Source organism: Anopheles marshallii, chromosome 3, assembly GCF_943734725.1.
Source record: "Anopheles marshallii chromosome 3, idAnoMarsDA_429_01, whole genome shotgun sequence".
Classification (NCBI taxonomy): domain Eukaryota; kingdom Metazoa; phylum Arthropoda; class Insecta; order Diptera; family Culicidae; genus Anopheles; species Anopheles marshallii.
The window spans coordinates 74,381,926-74,401,632 of NC_071327.1; the positions used below are offsets into that span (position 1 = coordinate 74,381,926).

At 42.9% G+C, this 19,707-nt stretch overlaps 8 protein-coding genes across 8 annotated transcripts; 4 read left to right on the forward strand and 4 right to left on the reverse strand.

Moving 5' to 3' along the window:
• Positions 1-2,998: 2,998 nt before the first annotated feature.
• Positions 2,999-3,664, forward strand: LOC128715364 (uncharacterized). Its single transcript, XM_053810247.1, has 3 exons — positions 2,999-3,150; positions 3,228-3,497; positions 3,565-3,664. The coding sequence occupies exons 1-3, from the start codon at positions 2,999-3,001 to the stop codon at positions 3,662-3,664; spliced, it is 522 nt and encodes a 173-aa protein (XP_053666222.1).
• A 680-nt stretch (positions 3,665-4,344) lies between these two features.
• Positions 4,345-5,140, reverse strand: LOC128716340 (proteasome subunit alpha type-7-1). The gene has a single exon (XM_053811259.1). It carries the CDS (start codon positions 5,105-5,107, stop codon positions 4,358-4,360), a length of 750 nt encoding a protein of 249 aa, XP_053667234.1. The 5' UTR covers positions 5,108-5,140; the 3' UTR covers positions 4,345-4,357.
• Positions 5,141-5,380: 240 nt separating this feature from the next.
• Positions 5,381-5,913, forward strand: LOC128713769 (MIP18 family protein galla-2). Its single transcript, XM_053808636.1, has 2 exons — positions 5,381-5,498; positions 5,561-5,913. Exons 1-2 carry the CDS (start codon positions 5,381-5,383, stop codon positions 5,911-5,913), a joined length of 471 nt encoding a protein of 156 aa, XP_053664611.1.
• Positions 5,914-6,042: 129 nt separating this feature from the next.
• Positions 6,043-7,462, reverse strand: LOC128713763 (mitochondrial inner membrane protein OXA1L). The gene is made up of 3 exons (XM_053808629.1): positions 7,397-7,462; positions 6,281-7,328; positions 6,043-6,206 (listed from the first exon to the last, which is right to left on the reverse strand). Exons 1-3 carry the CDS (start codon positions 7,460-7,462, stop codon positions 6,043-6,045), a joined length of 1,278 nt encoding a protein of 425 aa, XP_053664604.1.
• Positions 7,463-8,262: 800 nt separating this feature from the next.
• On the reverse strand, positions 8,263-8,794 carry LOC128715092 (probable serine/threonine-protein kinase cdc7). The gene is made up of 2 exons (XM_053809975.1): positions 8,777-8,794; positions 8,263-8,691 (listed from the first exon to the last, which is right to left on the reverse strand). The coding sequence occupies exons 1-2, from the start codon at positions 8,792-8,794 to the stop codon at positions 8,263-8,265; spliced, it is 447 nt and encodes a 148-aa protein (XP_053665950.1).
• A 2,931-nt stretch (positions 8,795-11,725) lies between these two features.
• On the forward strand, positions 11,726-15,064 carry LOC128714576 (UPF0605 protein CG18335-like). The gene is made up of 6 exons (XM_053809449.1): positions 11,726-11,781; positions 13,102-13,240; positions 13,311-13,595; positions 13,686-13,860; positions 14,704-14,944; positions 15,004-15,064. Exons 1-6 carry the CDS (start codon positions 11,726-11,728, stop codon positions 15,062-15,064), a joined length of 957 nt encoding a protein of 318 aa, XP_053665424.1.
• A 231-nt stretch (positions 15,065-15,295) lies between these two features.
• Positions 15,296-17,097, reverse strand: LOC128713149 (NADPH:adrenodoxin oxidoreductase, mitochondrial). Its single transcript, XM_053808010.1, has 6 exons — positions 16,886-17,097; positions 16,650-16,806; positions 16,372-16,587; positions 16,136-16,307; positions 15,731-16,069; positions 15,296-15,660 (listed from the first exon to the last, which is right to left on the reverse strand). Exons 1-6 carry the CDS (start codon positions 17,092-17,094, stop codon positions 15,296-15,298), a joined length of 1,458 nt encoding a protein of 485 aa, XP_053663985.1. The 5' UTR covers positions 17,095-17,097.
• A 922-nt stretch (positions 17,098-18,019) lies between these two features.
• Positions 18,020-19,291, forward strand: LOC128713510 (probable aminoacyl tRNA synthase complex-interacting multifunctional protein 2). The gene is made up of 4 exons (XM_053808371.1): positions 18,020-18,202; positions 18,364-18,543; positions 18,602-18,836; positions 18,912-19,291. Exons 1-4 carry the CDS (start codon positions 18,020-18,022, stop codon positions 19,289-19,291), a joined length of 978 nt encoding a protein of 325 aa, XP_053664346.1.
• The last annotated feature ends 416 nt before the right edge of the window (positions 19,292-19,707 follow it).

A 19,707-nucleotide genomic window follows, 5' to 3' on the forward strand; every position in this document is an offset into this window, starting at 1 on the left:
AGAAACATGTTACAAATGCGCAAACTGTTCCAAACATTACAGTGTTTAATGAACCTATAAACTATGTCATAGTTGAACAAGCAAATCAAAAAATCCTTTAAACATCCTTAAATATAATATAGAAATGAAAGCTACAAAACAGTGACAAAGAAGCAAAACAAGCCAGACGTAAACTCAATACCTTGGAAAAACGGTTCGAGCATATTTTGCAGCTTTACTGTTCATCGGTGTGTATGCTACGCGTGTTAGGTTATAAGAATGTGCAAGTTAGCTTACCGGTGAACGTCATTGCACGGCTTCATCTACTATCACGAAATGGCAAAACGGGAGCAAACAAGAAAAAAAACACATAAAACAGAATACAAATTTGTGACAATTGCATCTAAAATCATGGAAATGGAAAAAGGAAAACAAATAGAGCTATTTATTGGTAACACAAGTGAACGCATTTTTATCGAGCACTGTGCAAGTGTTTAGTAAACATGGAAAGAAATGTGAGCCAATAGCAGAAGATGATTGTGCACGCTAGCACTTTGTCGATCTCGTTGAAGGGCGTAATGTGTGATGTAATAAATCATCAATTTCTGTAAAGCAGCACCACTGACACACTCGTATGCGTCCGTTACAACCCATTCAGGGCCAGCAGATGTTTGTACAATATACCCAACAGTTCCAGAGAATGTGTTAAACAAACAGTGCACGCTCTATGACAGGGTCACACACCTTCAAGGGATGTTCAGAAGGGAATCATACCGCTGCAGATATGATGGCACAGGGCTGTAGGGTTATTTTTAGTTTGATCACACTCGCACCAATGATGGTTCATCATGGCCCTCAAGGACCATTGAACCTATCTGCTGCATTTGAACAACCAGCAGTAATAGATGAAAGTCTATTTTTGGTTAAATTTAGATACTTTAAAAACAGAACATTTACATCTTTGCATTTGCAGCCTGATAGGTTATTTGTTTCTACGGAGAAAAGTTTGTATAATCATTGCTCAATGTATAATTATTAATTAAAAAAGTTTAAATCTAAGGTTTCTTAGAATCATAGTATAACATGCTTTAGGTCGTGCTCAACAGATTCTACTTTCTCAATCATGTTAAATTTAAGGTCAAAGCTTTCTTGATTCATTTTTTTTGTTGCCTTCTGGATTCATTTTCTATCGAATGGAGGCGCCTAGTATCTTAAGTGGATTTTAGTACAAAAGTCGATTTCCGCCCGTTTACTAGATGTCCTTTTCAGAAAACGCAACTAATCATCATTTAGCGAGCTTTCGCCTGCCCATCGTTAGCGTTAGTTCTAAAAATAGCTTGCATGATACATAGATTAAGTCATCTGTAGTTAATTGATTTGTACGCTGACTCAATGCTGTCCGCGATTGGAAAACCAAAAATTACGTATAGCCCACCGTATGTTCCTAACGTCATCCGGATTTTGGGATTGATCAACGCACCACGGCAAAACGGCCATAGGGACAAAAAAAAAACGGAGGTGCTAAATGGTACGCGTTGAAGGCGATCGTCTGACGAAGTATAAATTACTATGCTTTGTTTCGGTTGGAGCATCAGTTTGAGACAAGCAGCGCTTAAGTGTGGACGAAATTTGATTGAAAACCTAGTGTTTGATTAGTGTGTGAACATTTAAAGCATAAAACCAAAACATTTACAATGAAGTGCAAAGTAAAGGTAAGAGTGATTGAAAATGTTAACGCGTGGCAATCAATAACTTACTGAAACTTCCCGTTTTGCAGCTGACACAAGTGGTAATCTTCTTTGGGCTACTGTTATGCAGCATACTACTTACGGTGGATAGTGCACCAACGGTCGAGAAAACACACGAGATCGAACCTGCGCTGCATGTGTTGCCGCTGGAGCAAAATGGCATCGCCGATGTGCCGCTATCGCACGTGGAATCCGTCGACACACCCATTCCATCGAGCAGTCGAAGCAAACGTGCCATCATATTCCGTCCACTGTTCGTGTACCGGCAGCAGCAGATCAAGAAGCAACGCGTCCAGAACGCTTTAATACCGCAAACGGGTCGATAGAATTGGGGGTTGTTTTTGCTACCATACTGGGCGCGCATGTTGTGATAATTGTTAGCAAATTAAGCCAATCGTAATCGTACGATATCTATTTATACTGAAGTGTTGTGCTGGCGTGTGCTAAATCAGCTAATAAAAAAAAAAACATTGTGGCACATCTACGCGATATCTTAACATCAGGAACATGAATTCTTGAACTCGTTTGGTAATTAGAACGGAGGGTCCGAATTTTACACCCTACGGTTAAGTTGCTCGAATTTGACCATGCTGGACAGATGGGTTCTTAGGGATGGATTTGAAGCGTGGAATTGGTAGTAAAGGCGTAGAATGGCACGATTAATTCATCATAAAAATAGACCCCACGCGTGGACACCACACATCTCAAACAGTTTGGCTGTAAATTATGTCCCTCGTTCAAGTTCAGCCTGCTTCCAGGTCACGACACTGGATGTGTGAAATGTGCTCGGTACGGCGAAAAAAGGTTTCGCACATTCGCTTTCTCTGAAGCTGCTTTTTCTTCACACCGCCAGTTTAAAGTGGGTTACTTACCTGTGCTATGCAGCTATTTACATTTTATGCAACTAAGAAGGTTGACTCATGTATCGCATCGCTAACTGCATCGTGTGAGTAAGCGTAATGGCATTTACGAGGCATTCTAAAATGTAGCAGATTGTCTAGCACACGGTTCCAGTACGATCATCGGATCGGCATCAAAACACGCATTTAGCACCCTGCTTGTGCTGCTAAGAGGAAGAAAAAAGGTTGGCGCAGCAGCGATCGTTTCCTGCTCCGGAAGGTGCTAATGTTTTCCATCAACATCTGCACCTTGTAAGAAGTGAAGCCTCAACCGATTCATGCACCGGACGGTTAGCGGTGGAACGAGGTTACGAAGAGTCGAGACAGATCAAAACTAGGTGCAATTGGTCCATTTCAGGGACAGTTTAGAATATGGCTTCAGGGTGCAAACATCAAGGTTTGGCGAGATCGTTGTTGCTGGCTGTGCTGTGCTGCTGTGCCACTTTCCGGTGGAATTGTGTCGTGGCAGATCCATTTTTTTATCCATCGTCACAGTATTACTACGGCACCGGTTCAGCCATACGGTGAGTGATCGTTTGTGCTAAAATGTTTCACAACTTACGTGAAATAATACGATTTCTTGTTTCATGGCGCATAACAGACCGTCGGCAAATGGCTACGGTTATTATCAGCAACCAACCACTGCTGAATCACAAAATGTAGCCGTTTATAGTGGTAATCCCAACTATTACGGTGTGCCTGGTTATGAGGATCACTGGACAACGGGTTCTAGAAATGTCTGGAACGATCCTTACCTTCGATGGAAGTGGAACAACTATTACAATGGTTACTACTATCCCTACCCGACTGGGGGTGGAGGTGGTAGTGGATGGAAACGAAACGATGGTGCAGCATACTATAACGGCAAAAGGTACATCTTTTTCATGTCGTAAAAGAATTACGAGTAATATTGAACAAATCCGTTTGCTTCCTCACAGGCGGGAAGATTCCGTGCAACCGCCAGACACTAAACCGGAAACGACTACAACACGGCGTCCAAGGAAGAAAAAACTCTTCGTACCGAATGTTTGGGGCTAAAGGAAGCTTTGGACCAATATCCTAAGCAAGTGTACTGATTTTATGTTTGTGCGTTCTACAATTACTGTGCATTTATATACCGACTGATCAGTAACATAACTGCATAATACTATGAATGAATAAATATGTTTTGTATGCATTTTTTTTATATAACTCCTTGTCTGTTAATATTTTGAGAGATTTGAATCCCATATACACCCAGAGTCTTTACTTCGATGTGAACCGGATGTTGAATCTTATATTCAAGACCGAAAGACCATTCTACCATATGAAGTATCTCAAACCGTTACAGTTTCAATAGTCGAACTATCTCAGATCCAGTCGTGTGATTTGTATGACGAACGGGTTTCTGTCTTATGACTGCCGACGATTTCTACGACTAATACCAAATCTTTCTTAAATTAACAAGTACAAACAATACAAAGAAACTCTATTCTACGTAATACACCTTCGAATTCGATCAAAACCGAACGATCTTCAAGCATGTTTCGGAATTCGCAAATATCTCGGCGTACAAGAATCATCCAAACAAACAACTAACCGATCATCCATTCCATCAAGTGTATTCAGTGATTTTAATGCAATATTTTATATCAACCACCGCATCAGACTTGATCCTCCGCAGTCCTTCGCGAAATTAGATATAAGAAAACATGACAGTGCAGTCCGAAAGCGCGGTTCAGCGAGGGTAAATCACTTCTTCGCCTTTTTCTTCTCTGCCTCCTCCTCCTTCGCTAGTTCAATCTTTTTCACGTACTCTTCAATCGTTTGAGCGTCCAGCATCTTCATCGGTTCGTCGCGTCTCATTACCGCAACCTCTAGGCTTTTCTGTCCAGACTGCACCACCTCAAGCAGGGCCCGTATTGCTAGCGTGATCGTTCCCTCCTCTGTACTGACCGCGGCCGGAGAATAGTGCTCCTCTAGGAATTCGCGCACCGTCTTCGCCGAGCGGCCCGTAGCGTTGGCCTTCCACTCGCAGTACACACCGGATGGTTCCGTTTTGTATAGATGCGGTACGCCGTCATAGTCGAAGCCACCGATCAGGCAGGAAATGCCAAAAGGACGACGTCCGTTGCTCTGCGTGTGTTTCTGCTTCAGCTCAGCAATGTAGCGGGTGATGTACTCCAGCGTAACGGGATCTTCCTCCGAGAGTTTGTGTGACTGGCACTGTACCTGGGCGCGGTTGATCAGTACACGAGCGTCGGCCGTTAGGCCAGCAAATGCCATCACGACATGATGGTCCAGCAGACAAATCTTCCGGACGGTACGTTCTTCCTGCAGTTTGGCGACAGATTTCTTTTCTACGCCGAGCACCACAACATCCTTACCGCGCACTCCGATTGCGGTCGATCCTTTGCGGACCGCTTCTTGGGCGTACTCTACCTGCAGCAAGTGGCCGTCCGGTGAAAAGACGGTAATAGCGCGATCGTATCTCGACGACATGTTCTCTACCGATGTATAATTCACAAACAAAATCGAATAACTATGTACCAAAACACGTAAAACCTCGCTTTACGAAGAACGTACAATGAATTGCGGATTTGATTACCACAGATGATTTGCGTCGAATCGTTCTGTTTGACAGCCGGTACCTGTCAATGATGACAATTCGTTACAAAAGCAAAACACAGCCCGCTTTGAACCGGTTCACGAATCGGGAAATTACAGCGCAGTAAACTTTGTTGTGGATCTGTGCTTGCTGCAATACGCCACAGCATGGCAGAGTTGGAAAATATTAATCCAAATGTGTACAAAAAGTGTGAAGATCGAAAGTTAACGAAGGACGATGAGGACGAGGATGTGGTGGATCCGTTCGATGAGCGAGAAATTTTCGGTAAGTAATGGAGGGAATGTGTTTTATAGCCTCTCTTTCAACGTTGGTTTTTCAATGCATAGATCTGATACGAAACATTAACGATCCGGAACATCCCCTAACTCTTGAGGAACTGCATGTCCTGGAGCAAAGTCTAATCACGGTGGATAATGAGAAAAGCACTGTTCATATCCTGTTCACACCGACGATCCCACACTGTAGCATGGCAACGCTGATTGGATTATCGATTCGCGTCAAGCTTCTTCGAGCATTGCCTCCTCGATTTAAGGTGTCGGTAGAAATTAATCCAGGCACACATGCTTCCGAGCACGCCGTCAATAAGCAGCTGACCGATAAGGAACGTGTGGCGGCCGCACTGGAAAACACACATCTGATGGAAGTTATCAATCAGTGTATCGGAATGCCGTTGAAATAAACCGAAAAGAAAGGGCAGATTTGGATGCCTTTTTCTTCTAAGGACATGGCTTTATTGCAGCTACTGTAAAGGTTTGGTTTTTCACTGGTGTGTAGTACGGCTGATCAAGTGTGATCGCGATAAGTTGCATTACCGTTTCTTCGCATTAACCGCATTGGGCGCGCCTGTTCGCGGGGCAGTGGGATCGTATTTGTACGTCTTCACCAAAGGGCCTTTGCCAGCCTTTTGGAAACGAATCTCATCGACCCGGGCACGTTCTTCTAGCTCTTTGCTTATTTTCATGTTCGTCCAGGCTGCAAAACAGTTAAAGGTAAATAGAAAGGTAAGTTAATAATGTTCTAGGTACACAACATAAAATATTCCTTACATTCCTTGATGCCTTCTGTGAATCCCTTCTTTTTGATGGGAAGCGTCTCTGGCCTGTGTGTAACGATACGATCGATTTTGAAGAAATCTCGCACTTTCGGTATCCGCAGAAAGCCGACTTGAAGCAGGGAGAAGAAGTTACTGCACGCCCAATAGCACAGGATCGCGCCCGGGAAGTTAATGGTGAACGGGAAGATAAATAACGGCAGTGCACGCAGGATGTACTTGGCCGTTTGCATATTTGCTGCCGACATTCGTGCACTATCCGTACCCAGCTCAATCGTTAGAAACAGTGTAGCGCTGGTGATGATCGGTAGCGCATAGAATTGATCACAAATCGTTAAATCCGTAAACCAAAACAATCCGCCATCGCGCATAGATTCGACTGGCGTGTTTGCCATTTCACGCAGTCCCATGAAGAAGGAAATGAAGATCGGTGCCTGAGCGAGTGGTACCAGCATGTTTTTCAGTGGGTTCAGCTTTTTCTCCTTCATGAACAGTACCATTTCCTGACCGTAGCGTGCCGAATCGATGGCATTCCCTGCTTGGCGGGCTTCGGTCATTTTCATCTGCAGCACCTGCAGCTGGGGCATGTGGTTGTTCATTTTAGCCGCATTGCGCTGTGATGCAATGACCAGCGGGAACAGCACCGTTCGTACGACAACCGTTCCGATTGCTATACAACCCCACCACGGTAGGTCGAGCCCAATGTGCAGGAATTCCATACAGTTTTGCACAATACCGACCGGCGTCCAGCCACCCAAACCAAGGGTGGCAAAAGCTGGTTCCGTACCGGATACGATGTCGGCAATCTCCGGTGCAGCTTGTGGAATCGCTGGTGGTTCCGGGATAGTGTCCAGCAGGGCCGTTTTATCTCCATCTGCTGTGCTGAGATTTCTCACCAACACTGTAGTCGTAATCGGTGTAATGGTGGAGAATTTCGTATTTAACAATGTGGATGGTTTGGTAGCTGACCTATGCAAACCGACATTTCCCGACGCAATGTGATAATCTCGCGTTCGTTGGTAGCAGTTTGCTGCCAATGCTTCCTGAAAAAGCAATGTTTGTATCAGAGGTTTTGAACGCCCGGTGAGGTGCATGTTTTTGTGATCTTTACCTGCACACAAACAGCTCTCCCATTGAGAGAATTCTTCGACATAAGTCTACACGCCCGGGACAGCATTTTTGTAGTAGCGTTTGTGTAAAATTTTCTATGGTACTTTCAGTACAAAAATACCCAAAAAATTGCAGAATTCAACGGGTGCAGAAAGAAATCACGCAACAATATACACACAGTGCATGCGACAGACGTCAAACGATTGTTGTCATTCTTAACATTACCACAGTACATCGAACCGGTTTTGCGGTAAGCGGTTGGCAATGGGACCGTTCCGTAAGGATAGCACAGTGTTCGATCCATTTTTAAAGTTTTAAAATTTTCATAAATCTATTCAACATTCGTGAATGTATTACAATCTTGCATTGAAAATAATTTTTCGAATATTATCTCCACACACAGAAATGATAAAATTAAAAGTGTTTGGCTGCATATAGCTACATTCAATAAAATTTAATTGTGTGGTACAGATGAGAATTGCCGCGTGGAATGGAGCATGCACGTGGTAAATTCAAATTTTCGTTCACTCGGGTTTGTATAACGCAAGAAAGAGTTGCTTACATTACTGCAGAATTATCCGATTTTAGCAATTTCACAAGTAGCTTTAGGCCAAATTTTTTCAAATAATATAATTTTCAAGTTTTTCTCAAAACTATGTAATAACAAAGGACAATATAAAAATTGTTTACATCGTATTTTATTGCATAAATAAATTACAGTTGTAGAATGAACTCACAATAAATAGCAAACACAATCATCACATATGTACACGACATATTGTGGTTGGTACGTGCATGATAATGAGATTCTCGTTAGTCATGATTTTCGCATACGGTCAAATTGTTGTTTATACAACCATCCTTTTACTACCACCGCTGGTACGGATATTGCTGTGCATAATATCGTACCGGCTGTCTGGTGGACTGCTGATAATGTTGGCAAGCAGCACACGCAGCAGACGCTACATTTTGTTGCTGTTGTTGAATCTGCTGTTGCTGCTGTTGTCGCATTTCATTCAATTTTTGCTTTTTAATCTCCTGCTGTCGGTAAACGAACAGTGGCCTAAAGATGATTGCCCGTTTCATACGCGATGATCCATTTTGCTGATTATCGTGTGATGCGTCTCCATTGTGGACCGTTCGTTCGGGATCGTTCGAATGGCTTAAAGAGCTGGCAGGAAGATTCGTAGCTAGCAACCGATCTTCATGTCGGTGTGGTAATGTTTCCCTGTTTGTTTGACTCGGTGCACTATGAACGACATTTAGTACGATAGCCGCACAAACGAAGTGAGTGAGCTGTAGCGATGAAAAAGAAGCACACATCAGTAAAGGCAACACAACACTAGCAAATATTCACAGCTTTCGGTAACGAACAACTTACAGTAATTTTGTACAACATTTTCAACCTCGCCGAAATAATCACCAACAGAGCTGTTTATAAATCACGGAATCGTTCACAATTTTCTTTCAGCAACACTGTATCTTGTCGCCACTTCCTTCGGTATCGACACAACGGCAAAGACTAACACTGTGCTGCGGACACGATCGTGTATTTATTTGATCTCCACCGATCATTCGATTCACACCTTAGCGCTGCCGATAACATGGACAAAGTCACATGTGATTCATTTCCTTTTCACATTTGTCACCCGAATATGTTCGCTGGAATTTTAAAATCCCGAAGTGGTATCGTTTGATCTACACGATTACTCATCGATATTAAGTTCGAATAGCAGAAACAATTGGACCGCATTGAGTAGTGTTGAACTGGGTTATGTTTTAACCTAATTAGCACCTTATGGTGATTTTGCAAATGATTACTCACAATGTTGGGAAGATTGTAAAGTGTGCAGTTGTTGCTATTGTCGAATATATCCACCGGAAACGTAATTAATTCGTCACGATTTAAGTCATGTACTCTGTAGGGTTGGGTGTGGGCGTACTGCGAGCGTACTTGTTTTATTTGTTTGAGCTTATTGACGTTGATATGCCAATGTTCTTTTTCTATTGACGTCTGTTATTTTTATTCATTATGCAAATTGTTACAATACGGTACATTGTATCGAAATATGACACCAGGAATTGTTAGTTCTAAAAGACCTTGAGGATATGTCGTACCGAAGCACTAAAGAACAGCATGTTTTTTGTGTGAAAATGCATTTTAATCTAAAAATATGATGATCGTTAATTATTCAATATAACTGACATCAAGGTTATTTGCATAGCTTAGATAAGAAAGCTTAAACTCTTAAGATGGGGTCGTACCAATGGTGTATTGCTAGCCGTACTCGTCTTTACACGACCGGACCGGTCCAAAATCCCGTCTAGACTAATCCTCCCCAGACGCAGGGATAAATTATCCAGCATTTACGGTTTATTTAAGTCAAAATAAGCCAGAAATGGCAGACCACTTCTAGACCTCTTGAGGTTTTCGTGTGCTGGTATAGAAGGAGAAGCCCTTAGGAGATAGTAAATTACAGTAAACATCAATTCCAATCAATAGCCACTTAATGGAAGTAAGAAATTTAAACATTGTCATCTATCGGATGGTAATCAGTTTTTGCTCTGATGACAGGGACGACAGGGACGGTCAAAGGTATATGGCCCTTGTAGAGTTTCAGCCCACGGTGCATGCCAGTCGAGCATTAAAACCCGCAAACGGAGAAGAAACAAAAAAACAGAACGCAAACCCAATAACAAAAGGGACCTTCGTTTGAGCCGTTGCAAATTGATTAAGGGTCGAGAGCAGTTGGTGGTAGATCGATAAATCACGACGTTCTCTTGACGGTTCTCACCAGACGGGAAGGTATCAAAAGAAGGTTGCCGAATGATTGACAATTTATGAACTGGCGCGTCCTTCCGTTGCAGTTTTGCGACGGCCCTTTCCCAAAGTCGGTCGGGGCGGAGTCGCGTCGTAGGCCAACGAAATTTGTTTGCATCATCGTCAGCTGAGCGGAGGGTTGACTGCTATTAGTGTGGAACAGAATTGGTCGGGTGAATAGGGAGCCCGAGGGGAGTCATTTCCTTTTTCCAATGAGCTCCGTTTATTAAGACGCTAGTCGTTCAAAGGACAAGGATAACGACCGCCAAACGAAATGGTTTTTTTGTCTTTTCTGCACTTTTTGTGGCGAAATGCGAAGAGATTAGATAAATATCATGCAGCAGAAATTGGACTAGACGTATTGTCCTATCATTTGAAGGTTTTGCAAAAGACGAGCTAAAACCACGCCGAAAGGAATAAGGTAAAAACACATTTATGTATTTGCTTCCGTTTGCTTCAAACTTCCACACAGCATATAAAGTGGATGATTTTATTAGACATCGTAGTGCGTTTCGTTTCATTTGCAATGCACACACATACACACAACGCGATGCTTTCCCTTTCTTCTTCGCCTCCCTTTGCTGTTTGAACAATCGTTGAACGTGGCACAGGACCTCCACGGAAAAGGACCTTTTCCAAGCCGTGGAACTTCAAGTGCGCTTTTCCACGCCGGTACTAAACAAGTCGTTACGTTCAAACAGTGGCAAGCGGCCGCCATGTGCTGTGTGCCAAGCAGCGGGGCACGTAAAGAGGAGGGGGCCCAACAGTTGGTACACTTCAGAACCGAAACGGCTAAAACCGTGAAGCAATCGAACTTTTCATAGCCCACCATGTCCAACAGTTGTGCGCTAGGGTTCGTGCAGTATTGCCGCTGTATTTTGGTAGCTCAATCCAGTCGGTCGCAGAAGGCGTCGACAGAACGTACGGGAAAGTAGTACCTTTTACACGTGCGTTCTCACAAATCAGTTCAGTTGTGTGAGGTTTTTTCCGGATCCCAAATCGTACCCAGCTTAGTCCAGGGCCTGAAAGACTGAAGGAATCTCGAATTTCTGTTTGCAAATATAACAAATTTGAAGTTCATCCGATTTATTCCTGCTCCGAGCTGTGGGCAGCTAGTTTGGAACGGCGTTGCAATTTCCTGAGCTCCGTCCGTGGACTGTTCCGTTTTCGCGGTCTTTCCATCGTTTTGAAGGGAAGAACTTAATTTACAGTCATTTCCTGCATCAGACGGTCTAAAACGTCGGAAGTTTCGAACAGGTGAGTTGGTTGTGATTTCCGGTTGCACCCATCAGTTGTGCAGTTTAACGACCCAATTATGATCGTTGGTATTAATTGCTTTTGCTCTACAACCATTGCTGCTGCAGTGTTGGAAATGAAATCAAGCGCAAAAAAAAATTGTGCTAATGTTATCTGTTGTTTGCTTATTGTTTTAATTTCAAGGCAGAATCGACACGAAACTGAGTGCTGTTGAAAAATTAGGGTGATCAAATATATTTAAATATTGCAAGGATGTCACTACCCAATATAGGTCGTGTTTCAACACCTCAGCCACATTTTATGCCTGGGTAAGTAGTGATTTATTTCGGCGCTATGCTTCGTATATGAGAGTTACACCTGTTTCCACCCGCGTTCAATACTCGTGTCGGTTGCATTGAACCTCGTGCCACTTGCTTTGATTCGTGTGCCATCTGGTTGGAATGCGTGCCAGTACGATTGAATCGTTGTGCCACTACGGGTCGAATCGTTGTGCCGCTACCATTGTATTTTTGACAACTCATACTTGGAATATTTGAATATTTTTGTTGCATATTGCAAAAACGATATCCAACTTCAACTGGCCACAAGACATGTTCAAATGTCAATAAACAACGTGAGACGTCAAAAATACGATGGTGGTGGCACAACGATTCGAAGGTAGTGGCATATGAGTCAATCGTACTGGCACGCGAATCGAAACAAGTGGCACGAGGCTCAATACAACCGGTACGAAATTCGAACGTAGGTGGTAACAGATGTATGTTTAAAAGATTTCACCACAAATTTTCCTTCTTTACCTTCCTAAAGTACACTTTATTGAAAGATTAAAGTATATTTTCCCATAAACATCCCTATTTCACAATTCTACGTCGGTCATGTCACCGTGACATTGCTTGTTCCTTGTAGGCAGGTGTTAACCGATACTTGTGTGTACCCAAGTTCATCTAAACCTGCCGCAATTCACGCAACAGTAGCTACACCGGTCGCTAAAACACATTATTATATTTGAATTATAGAGACTTTGGCCTCCCGGCTGCATTCGTCTCTCGCTAAAACACATGCAGTACTATTTTCCCACGGTGGGGTGTATCGTTCTGGGGTGCCATTTTCATGCCATCGGGCTAATAGCAGACACGCTATGCGTCAATGAAAAAGGAAAAAAGGAAAATAATACATTAAACGGTTATACGGGACGTGACAGACCCTTAGCGGTTTGCTTCGATGGTGTGATATTTATTGAACCGCAGTTTTGTTTTCCAAAAAGAGGAAAAATAAACAAAAAAATGGATGGGACCTTTGCGTTGCTTTTTTTTTGCACAATATGCCACTTTTGGTGCGAATTACTGTTTGGCAATTGTGGTTTAGTGGTAGCTTCACCTTGAACTTGTGCGATTGGACTCAGCTGTGCTTAATGCAGTCAAACAGGGGGATTTCGATAATCAATAGTGGGGTGAATTTATGTGAGAGAATCTAATAAAATATGGTGTGTGTATATTTGCAGACAACACATCGTGCAGTGTTAAATATAGATCCTGTTTTATGACACCAACCACTGCATTTGTATCAAATGACCAGGCGTCTCCATTAAAATGATGAACGCTTCCAGTAACCAATATTATATTTTACAGCTATACAGGATATTGTCCGCAGTACATGTATCGGATCGGTAATACATACTCATCACTCACGCATCGATTATTGATCGATCCGACGGTGGCCCACTCGGAAAAGCTGATCCTTTCCGATCGAACAAATGATGAGTATTCGGTAAGATATCCTATTCTTGTTTGCTGTTTTCCGAAACACAATTTTCCTGTACTGTTATCGTTCCGTTTAGATCGAACGACAACCCGTTGCTACACAGCTGGACGAGGAAGATCGACGCCGGGAGGATGATGATCAGCGGGACACGATCTACCATCACACGCCGATGCCCGGTTACGAGGGTTACATACCGAGGACGAAGGATAAATTTGGCAAACGGTATGCCGTCACCACTACGGAAGGTTTGTCCGAGTTTGAGCGCGACTGTCAGCGAACGCGGGCCCAGCTGAAACGATTGCGCCATCGTGTTGCACAACCAATCTCAACCATCTCCAAAGGAAGTCTCGGCGAACGGATGGTACGGGGTTTGGGGGGTTTTTACTTCTTTTCACTTCCAGCACCGAAATTTGCTGCCATTATAAGCGTGCCTCTTTTTAATCCTTTTCAGCTTCGACTGAACGATTATGAGATTCCGCTCCGATTGGTGCGTCCCGATGCGCTCAGCGTGGTGAAGGAGGTACCGATGGAAAATTTACCACCACTGCCCGGTTTACCTTACTTTTCCCGCGATACACCACCGATGGCACTGCCGAACGAACATCCGGAAAAGTGGATCAAACTAGGTAATGCTTGCAACGGTACATAGCTAACCGCTAATCGTGCGTTCGGTTTAGACTATTTAAATGTACATTTTCTTCCCAGCTTAACGAATTGAAGTTTGTTGTTGTTTTGGATTGTGCAATAGTGTTGCGTTGAATGGTTCATTTGATATAATCACCTCTAATCGTTTAACAGTTTTTTTAGGTAAATAATAAATAGAAACTTTGAATTTTGAACACGATTTAAAAAACTGAATCAAAGGAAAATCCCCCTTTTGATAGAATATCATAGTACGACAGAATACATACGAGGAAATTGAATTTTTTGAAAGAATTTGAAATGAATTTAACTATTGTCGTACTGCAAATACTACAAAAAGTTCCACCAGTACCAATCATCATTAGCATATGAGAAATCCGCTTAAATGCTACCAATTGTGGTGCAATCTTTTTTACCCATACGTGTTTCGCATTGCAATTCCGCTGATTGACGTCTTTGGTTTCACTTTCAACCAGTAGTGACGCGCCGGGCCGTTGATTAGCATTGGCCTAGTTTAGCACTTCTCCGCTGCGTTTTGATGTGCAAAACCCCAATATGCAAGCTCAATGTTGCCGAATGTTTGATCGATAGAAATGACAGTTAGTTTGTTTTCGGGCACTGCCTTGGAGGCTACGGGAGCTTATTGCAAGTGAAGGCATTTTAAATCCATTCTCCTTATCGTATACTTTGGACGCACTTTAGGTTTTAGAGCTACAGTTCACATTTTGCAGAAGGATGTCTTACGCTACGAGTTTGTGAAGAAACGGTTTTTAGTGTGTTTGTGTGCATCTTTCTCACGGATTTTTCTTCTTTCTATCTTAATTTAGGATACACTGGACACAAACCGTTCCTTTGGCCAAGATTCGGAGAAGCGAACGTACCGCTTACGTCGAAAGCGCTCTGTGATTTTACCAACAGTTACAATCACCGACGGAGCACCGACTGGGAGCCGATAACATTGGCCGGTGCCGGAACGACGCAACCATCGGCGAGGGTGAATGAAATCTATCACAAAACGATTGGTCTTCTGCCTAACTATCAAGGGCACGTTCCTGGAGCTATGTTTAGGTGAGACCAATTAAATGGTGAATTGAGTCGGTTTTAATTATCGTATTTCGATGTTACAGGTTTGGGAAAACCTTCGGCAACGATAGCAAGGATGCGAAGAAGTATCTAAAGCGATGCTGAGAAAATAAAACCCATTATGGTGATATGTTTTGAGAGAAAACTAAATCTACCAACAACAATCAATGTGCCGTGAGTGATGATTCTATTTGTTAAATATTATCGCCTGTATGATCCACTCCCAGAGATATTGAAGGATGAAAGTAATAAAAAAAACGTTGCTAAAATCTAACTACCAATACATCAGAGCGGCAGGTGCTGGCAATAACAAACTGTGCGGCGTTCTCAAAGAACTTAATAGCTTGCATTTGATGCAATCTGCAGCATAGTTTTAACGCAGGTAAGCTTTTCTCGTGGTTTTCCTTTTGCAACACCAAGTCTAACTTCTTCGCCATCAATGGCTTTCCATCCGTTCCAGCTGACATAGGTACGACCGGAAAGGTCTAGTCCGGGTCGCGAACCCTTTAAACGTATGGTGTTGCTATTGAAATCACGACACACCGTATCGGCAACGCCGAAGGAATTATTCATCGTCGTAAGAATTACGCCCGTCGGCCCAGTTGCAAGCCACCCAGATGCGTACAGGCCAATTTCGTACTTATCTTCAATGTCGTCAATTGTTTGGTCACTTCCCGTGAGATTTTGTTTTAAAACACGCCCTGAAAGGGAATTATTATGGAGATGTGAGAATTTCGAAGGTAATTAAATGCACTGTTTTCCCGAAATTACCTCCAGCATTGAAAACACAACCTTTGCGATCGTCAAAATTGATATGATTGTCCACGCTCACGGCACGGTATCCGATGCTACGACACACAAGATCCGTCGCTATCGTTTCCCGCTGATCGGTTGGAAGGGCTCTACCCTCAACCAGCTTATTGACGACATACTCTACAGCTTCTACCTTGTCGGTGCCAACGAAATTAACCGGCGAACGGAAGAATGTTGGTAGAAAGCATCGTTCCGAGTGGGGAGTTTTATTCTGTTGCTGTTCTGATAAACTTTTCACCATCAGTTCAGTGATACGTTTCCTAGGACGAGGTAGATTTGGTATGGATTCTTCTACATCTGTAGAACAGGAAGACAAGCGTAACCATTAACGAAGCCATTCGAGGGTGGTGTGTTTTCACTTACTATCGAAATCATCAACCCGCCATTTCGTGACGCAATTGGAGAGTTTCAACATTTCCCGCAGTTCCTTAATCGTGAATGCTGCCTGTAAAGGACCTCTTCGTCCAACGAGATGAACAGTATCGATACGACTTCGCGAAAGAGTATCCAGAGCATACTCAGTAATATCAGTTTTCTACGGAGAAAGATATGCTTATCAAAACGTGTGCATTAAATAAATCCACAGTTGGTTCATTTACTTTTAGATCGTCCACACTGGACAGGACGATCCGTGCTACGTCGACAGCTACATTTCCCTGCCCTAATAAGGTCATAGATTTACCGCTAAGGTCAGGATTTAAGTTCTCAAACCCGGGCAACCCATTATACCAAGCGACGAACTCTCGTGCCGAGAGTACATTTTGCAGGGTTTCGTTTGGAATGTTCAACGTATTGTCTTGTTCTGCCCCATAGGTCTAGAAGAATGTAAACCGTTTAGCATTAAAGTCCGGTTCGATTGTACATTATGTATGCCTACAAGTAGCACAGCGTGATATCGTTCCCGCAGTTCTTCAAGTGTGAAATCCTTTCCCAAACACAAATTTCCAAGAAATCGTACACGAGGATTTTCAGCTGTTTTGGTGAATGTATTGATAACATTTTTCACCTCCGGATGGTCTGGTGCTACACCGTACCTACAATGATACAAGCAAGCAACAGAAGATTATTTCATCATGTAGTGCAGTGCATGTAGTCTCACCAATCCATGTTTACCTCACCAATCCAAAAGGAACCGGCAGTTTTTCTACAATATCGATATCAGAGTTGTCCAGATGTTTCAGGATGTACTGGGCAGTGTAGAAGCCAGCTGGGCCAGCCCCTACGATGCAGATTCGCGGCCGTACTGTAGTGCTAACATTTCTATGGATACATCTTTGAGCAACTTTCACCACATTCGTTGTGGGAAATATTTTACGAAACATTCTTTTAAAAAACACTTTATACAGTGAAGCAACAGGCACTGAGAGTGAATAAATGCACAAATTTTAGCAAAAGCGATAGTGTAATGGCAACATTTGCGACTTTTTATTCTTTAACAGCTCTTATCAGATAAAATATGCGTAGCAGATCATAAAAGCGTGACGAAAGGGTTTGGGAACAGATATTTTTGTTTACGTACGATCCAACGAAAAACACACACCGTTGACATATGAAAAGAGAGCGCGAAAGAGAAAGAGCGAAAAATAACCGTAGTGAGTTAGGAAGTATAAACACATAGCTACAAAAATCATGGAACTATAAATTATAGCATCTTTGAATTTAAGGCATTTTGCATGGTTGGTTCGGTGGATTGTTTTCTCCTTTTTCCCGAAGTACATGCTTTCGATGACCGCTATAGGTGGGAAAACTGGAAGACGGAAGACGTTATTAACATAAAATTGCTCTTTTTACGCCAATGGCTCGATTATTTACTGTTTGATTCACCGACGCGATTGCTGGATATGAATGTGTTTTCGAAATTTATTCCCAATCTACGTTGATGTGTTTTGTTGTAATGTGTGAACGAGTTGATCGTAGGCCAACAAACAGTCATTCCAATGCGACAATGGCCCTTTTTATGAATGCGTTTCTAGAGCAACGTTTCTTGGGCACTTGGCTTCCAGAATCGTTTGGCCAAATTTGACAAACAGCTCCAACGTCAACAATGTCATATGTTGACGTTTGTCGTTTTCGGTTTGCATCAGCAACACGCGTGCGGTGAGCAACATGAAAAACTAGTGGAAAGTGAAAAGTTTACCAAGCAATAGCTGTTTTCTTCGCCTTTGAGTTGCGTGCTATGGTAATTGTCTAGTGGCGTGTGTAGGAAGTAAATTTCGCATTAGTATCATCACAAAAGAGTGCTCAAAAATGTATTCCCTAAAACCGGTGATGAGCCCGAACGTCGTGTGCGAGGTTCCTTCCTGCATGTACACCCTGAAGCCGGTCTGTACGGCTGCATTCGATCCGAAAGCGTTCACCAATAACAAGATTGGAGGTGCCGGAGTTACCGTCGATCCGATGTCGATCGAAATTGATAATTTACTGCAAAAGGTTATAATATATTAAAGGTCGTAATATATTAAATCGTTTCGGCCTTATAATAGAAGGATTGCTTCACCGTCCTACCATTCCCTTTTGTCCCGTCTCGAACGCTATTGCATATGGTTATTTTTACCCTTCCGGGGGTTTCGTTTTGCATCTGCTCATTGCAGGCAGAGAACGACGAGCTGAGAATGTTGGCAGAAAGACAGCAACGTGTCTTGCAGCAGCTAGCGGAACTGAAGAATGAGATATTATCATTGCGCACCGAACTGAAACTAAACGCTAAATCACCTGCACAACCGTCCACTTCGCTCAAGTCTGAAGCTGAATTGAAGGCAGAGCCCATTAATGTAAGAAAGCTCGTTCGGAATGTTTTTCCATTTGATTGAACTTATTTTTCGTTTTTAGCTCACCTATCTGCAGGATTTCGTGGTAAATGCTAGTCCCGAATACGTTCCCTACAGCTTGCTGGCGCTCAAGAATTTGTGGAAGAATAGGCTTAATTTGCATGTGGAATGCTTCACCCATTCTACTGTACCAAAGTTGAGTGACGAAGCGCTAACTTTCCAAAGTGCTATTACAAACAGCGAATCGACGGCATCCAACCTTCCGCAGATCAAAGTGACGTTAATTTGGAAGAACGGTTCGTATTAAGTGCACAACTGTGATCGATGGAGGAATAATTTATGAGTGGTACGTTAATTTTCTTTCCCTTTAGTTGGAGCGTACACGGAAATGATTACATCACCCACGTCCTACGTACCGATTTGTGGTGAGGTGAACATCCTTCGCTACCTGTCACGCTGTGGTCCGAGCGAGTTCAACTATGAACAGCAGGACAACGTGGATGAGGTTGACTCCATCCTGGATTCGTGCTATCTGCTGCTCAACAAGCAAAACATTAAGCAGCGTCAACAGATCCTACGAACGCTTGGTTCCAAGCTGGGCAAAGCTGCCGGATTTGGTGGTGGAGAGCTGTCCCTGTGCGACATTGCGTTTACCAGCGCAGTTAAACAGGTGCAGCGCACGATTGCGAAAGATATCAACCCGAACATGGCAAAATGTATGGGACGAGTCGCGACTGTGGTGGGTCTGTAAAAAGATCCGCACGCTTTCGGCGTGTCGTCTGCCGAGTGGAATTGTGTTCGTAAGTGTTGATCTCCTTTTGATTCAATATTTATTCTCTTTGCATTTGATTACGATTTCCGTGCTTCTGAAGCACAATGCCACATGCAAGCAGACAACCGGGCTGGTAAAAGATAGTTTAGCGAAGGGATATGTATAAAAAAGCAGCCCGATAACAGCAGATAATAAAGTAATCATTTTTATTGGCAACGATCGCTACAAACAATCGCACGACTATTCATATTTTTTGCTAAAACTTAATATTTTTCTTACTAGTATAAGGAGATTTGAGAAAGGTTAGCTTAAACATACAGAGTCCCTGATTTGATGCAATATTTTCGAGCTGTTTTTCGCTGGCTTTGGATAATTTCAAATGTAGATTCGTGTAC

Coding starts and splice junctions, on each gene's coding strand:
- LOC128715364 (XM_053810247.1), top strand. CDS start 2,999: ATGGCTTCAGGGTGCAAACATCAAGGTTTGGCGAGATCGTTGTTGCTG. Junction 3,151..3,227: donor GGCACCGGTTCAGCCATACG/GTGAGTGATCGT, acceptor GGCGCATAACAG/ACCGTCGGCAAATGGCTACG. Junction 3,498..3,564: donor GCATACTATAACGGCAAAAG/GTACATCTTTTT, acceptor GCTTCCTCACAG/GCGGGAAGATTCCGTGCAAC.
- LOC128716340 (XM_053811259.1), bottom strand. CDS start 5,107: ATGTCGTCGAGATACGATCGCGCTATTACCGTCTTTTCACCGGACGGC.
- LOC128713769 (XM_053808636.1), top strand. CDS start 5,381: ATGGCAGAGTTGGAAAATATTAATCCAAATGTGTACAAAAAGTGTGAA. Junction 5,499..5,560: donor CGATGAGCGAGAAATTTTCG/GTAAGTAATGGA, acceptor TTCAATGCATAG/ATCTGATACGAAACATTAAC.
- LOC128713763 (XM_053808629.1), bottom strand. CDS start 7,462: ATGCTGTCCCGGGCGTGTAGACTTATGTCGAAGAATTCTCTCAATGGG. Junction 7,329..7,396: donor GGAGAGCTGTTTGTGTGCAG/GTAAAGATCACA, acceptor TTGCTTTTTCAG/GAAGCATTGGCAGCAAACTG. Junction 6,207..6,280: donor CACAGAAGGCATCAAGGAAT/GTAAGGAATATT, acceptor ACTGTTTTGCAG/CCTGGACGAACATGAAAATA.
- LOC128714576 (XM_053809449.1), top strand. CDS start 11,726: ATGTCACTACCCAATATAGGTCGTGTTTCAACACCTCAGCCACATTTT. Junction 11,782..13,101: donor CAGCCACATTTTATGCCTGG/GTAAGTAGTGAT, acceptor TATATTTTACAG/CTATACAGGATATTGTCCGC. Junction 13,241..13,310: donor GAACAAATGATGAGTATTCG/GTAAGATATCCT, acceptor CGTTCCGTTTAG/ATCGAACGACAACCCGTTGC.
- LOC128713149 (XM_053808010.1), bottom strand. CDS start 17,094: ATGTTTCGTAAAATATTTCCCACAACGAATGTGGTGAAAGTTGCTCAA. Junction 16,807..16,885: donor GTTCCTTTTGGATTGGTGAG/GTAAACATGGAT, acceptor GTATCATTGTAG/GTACGGTGTAGCACCAGACC. Junction 15,661..15,730: donor TTGTGTTTTCAATGCTGGAG/GTAATTTCGGGA, acceptor ATTCCCTTTCAG/GGCGTGTTTTAAAACAAAAT.
- LOC128713510 (XM_053808371.1), top strand. CDS start 18,020: ATGTATTCCCTAAAACCGGTGATGAGCCCGAACGTCGTGTGCGAGGTT. Junction 18,203..18,363: donor TTGATAATTTACTGCAAAAG/GTTATAATATAT, acceptor TGCTCATTGCAG/GCAGAGAACGACGAGCTGAG. Junction 18,544..18,601: donor TGAAGGCAGAGCCCATTAAT/GTAAGAAAGCTC, acceptor TTTCGTTTTTAG/CTCACCTATCTGCAGGATTT.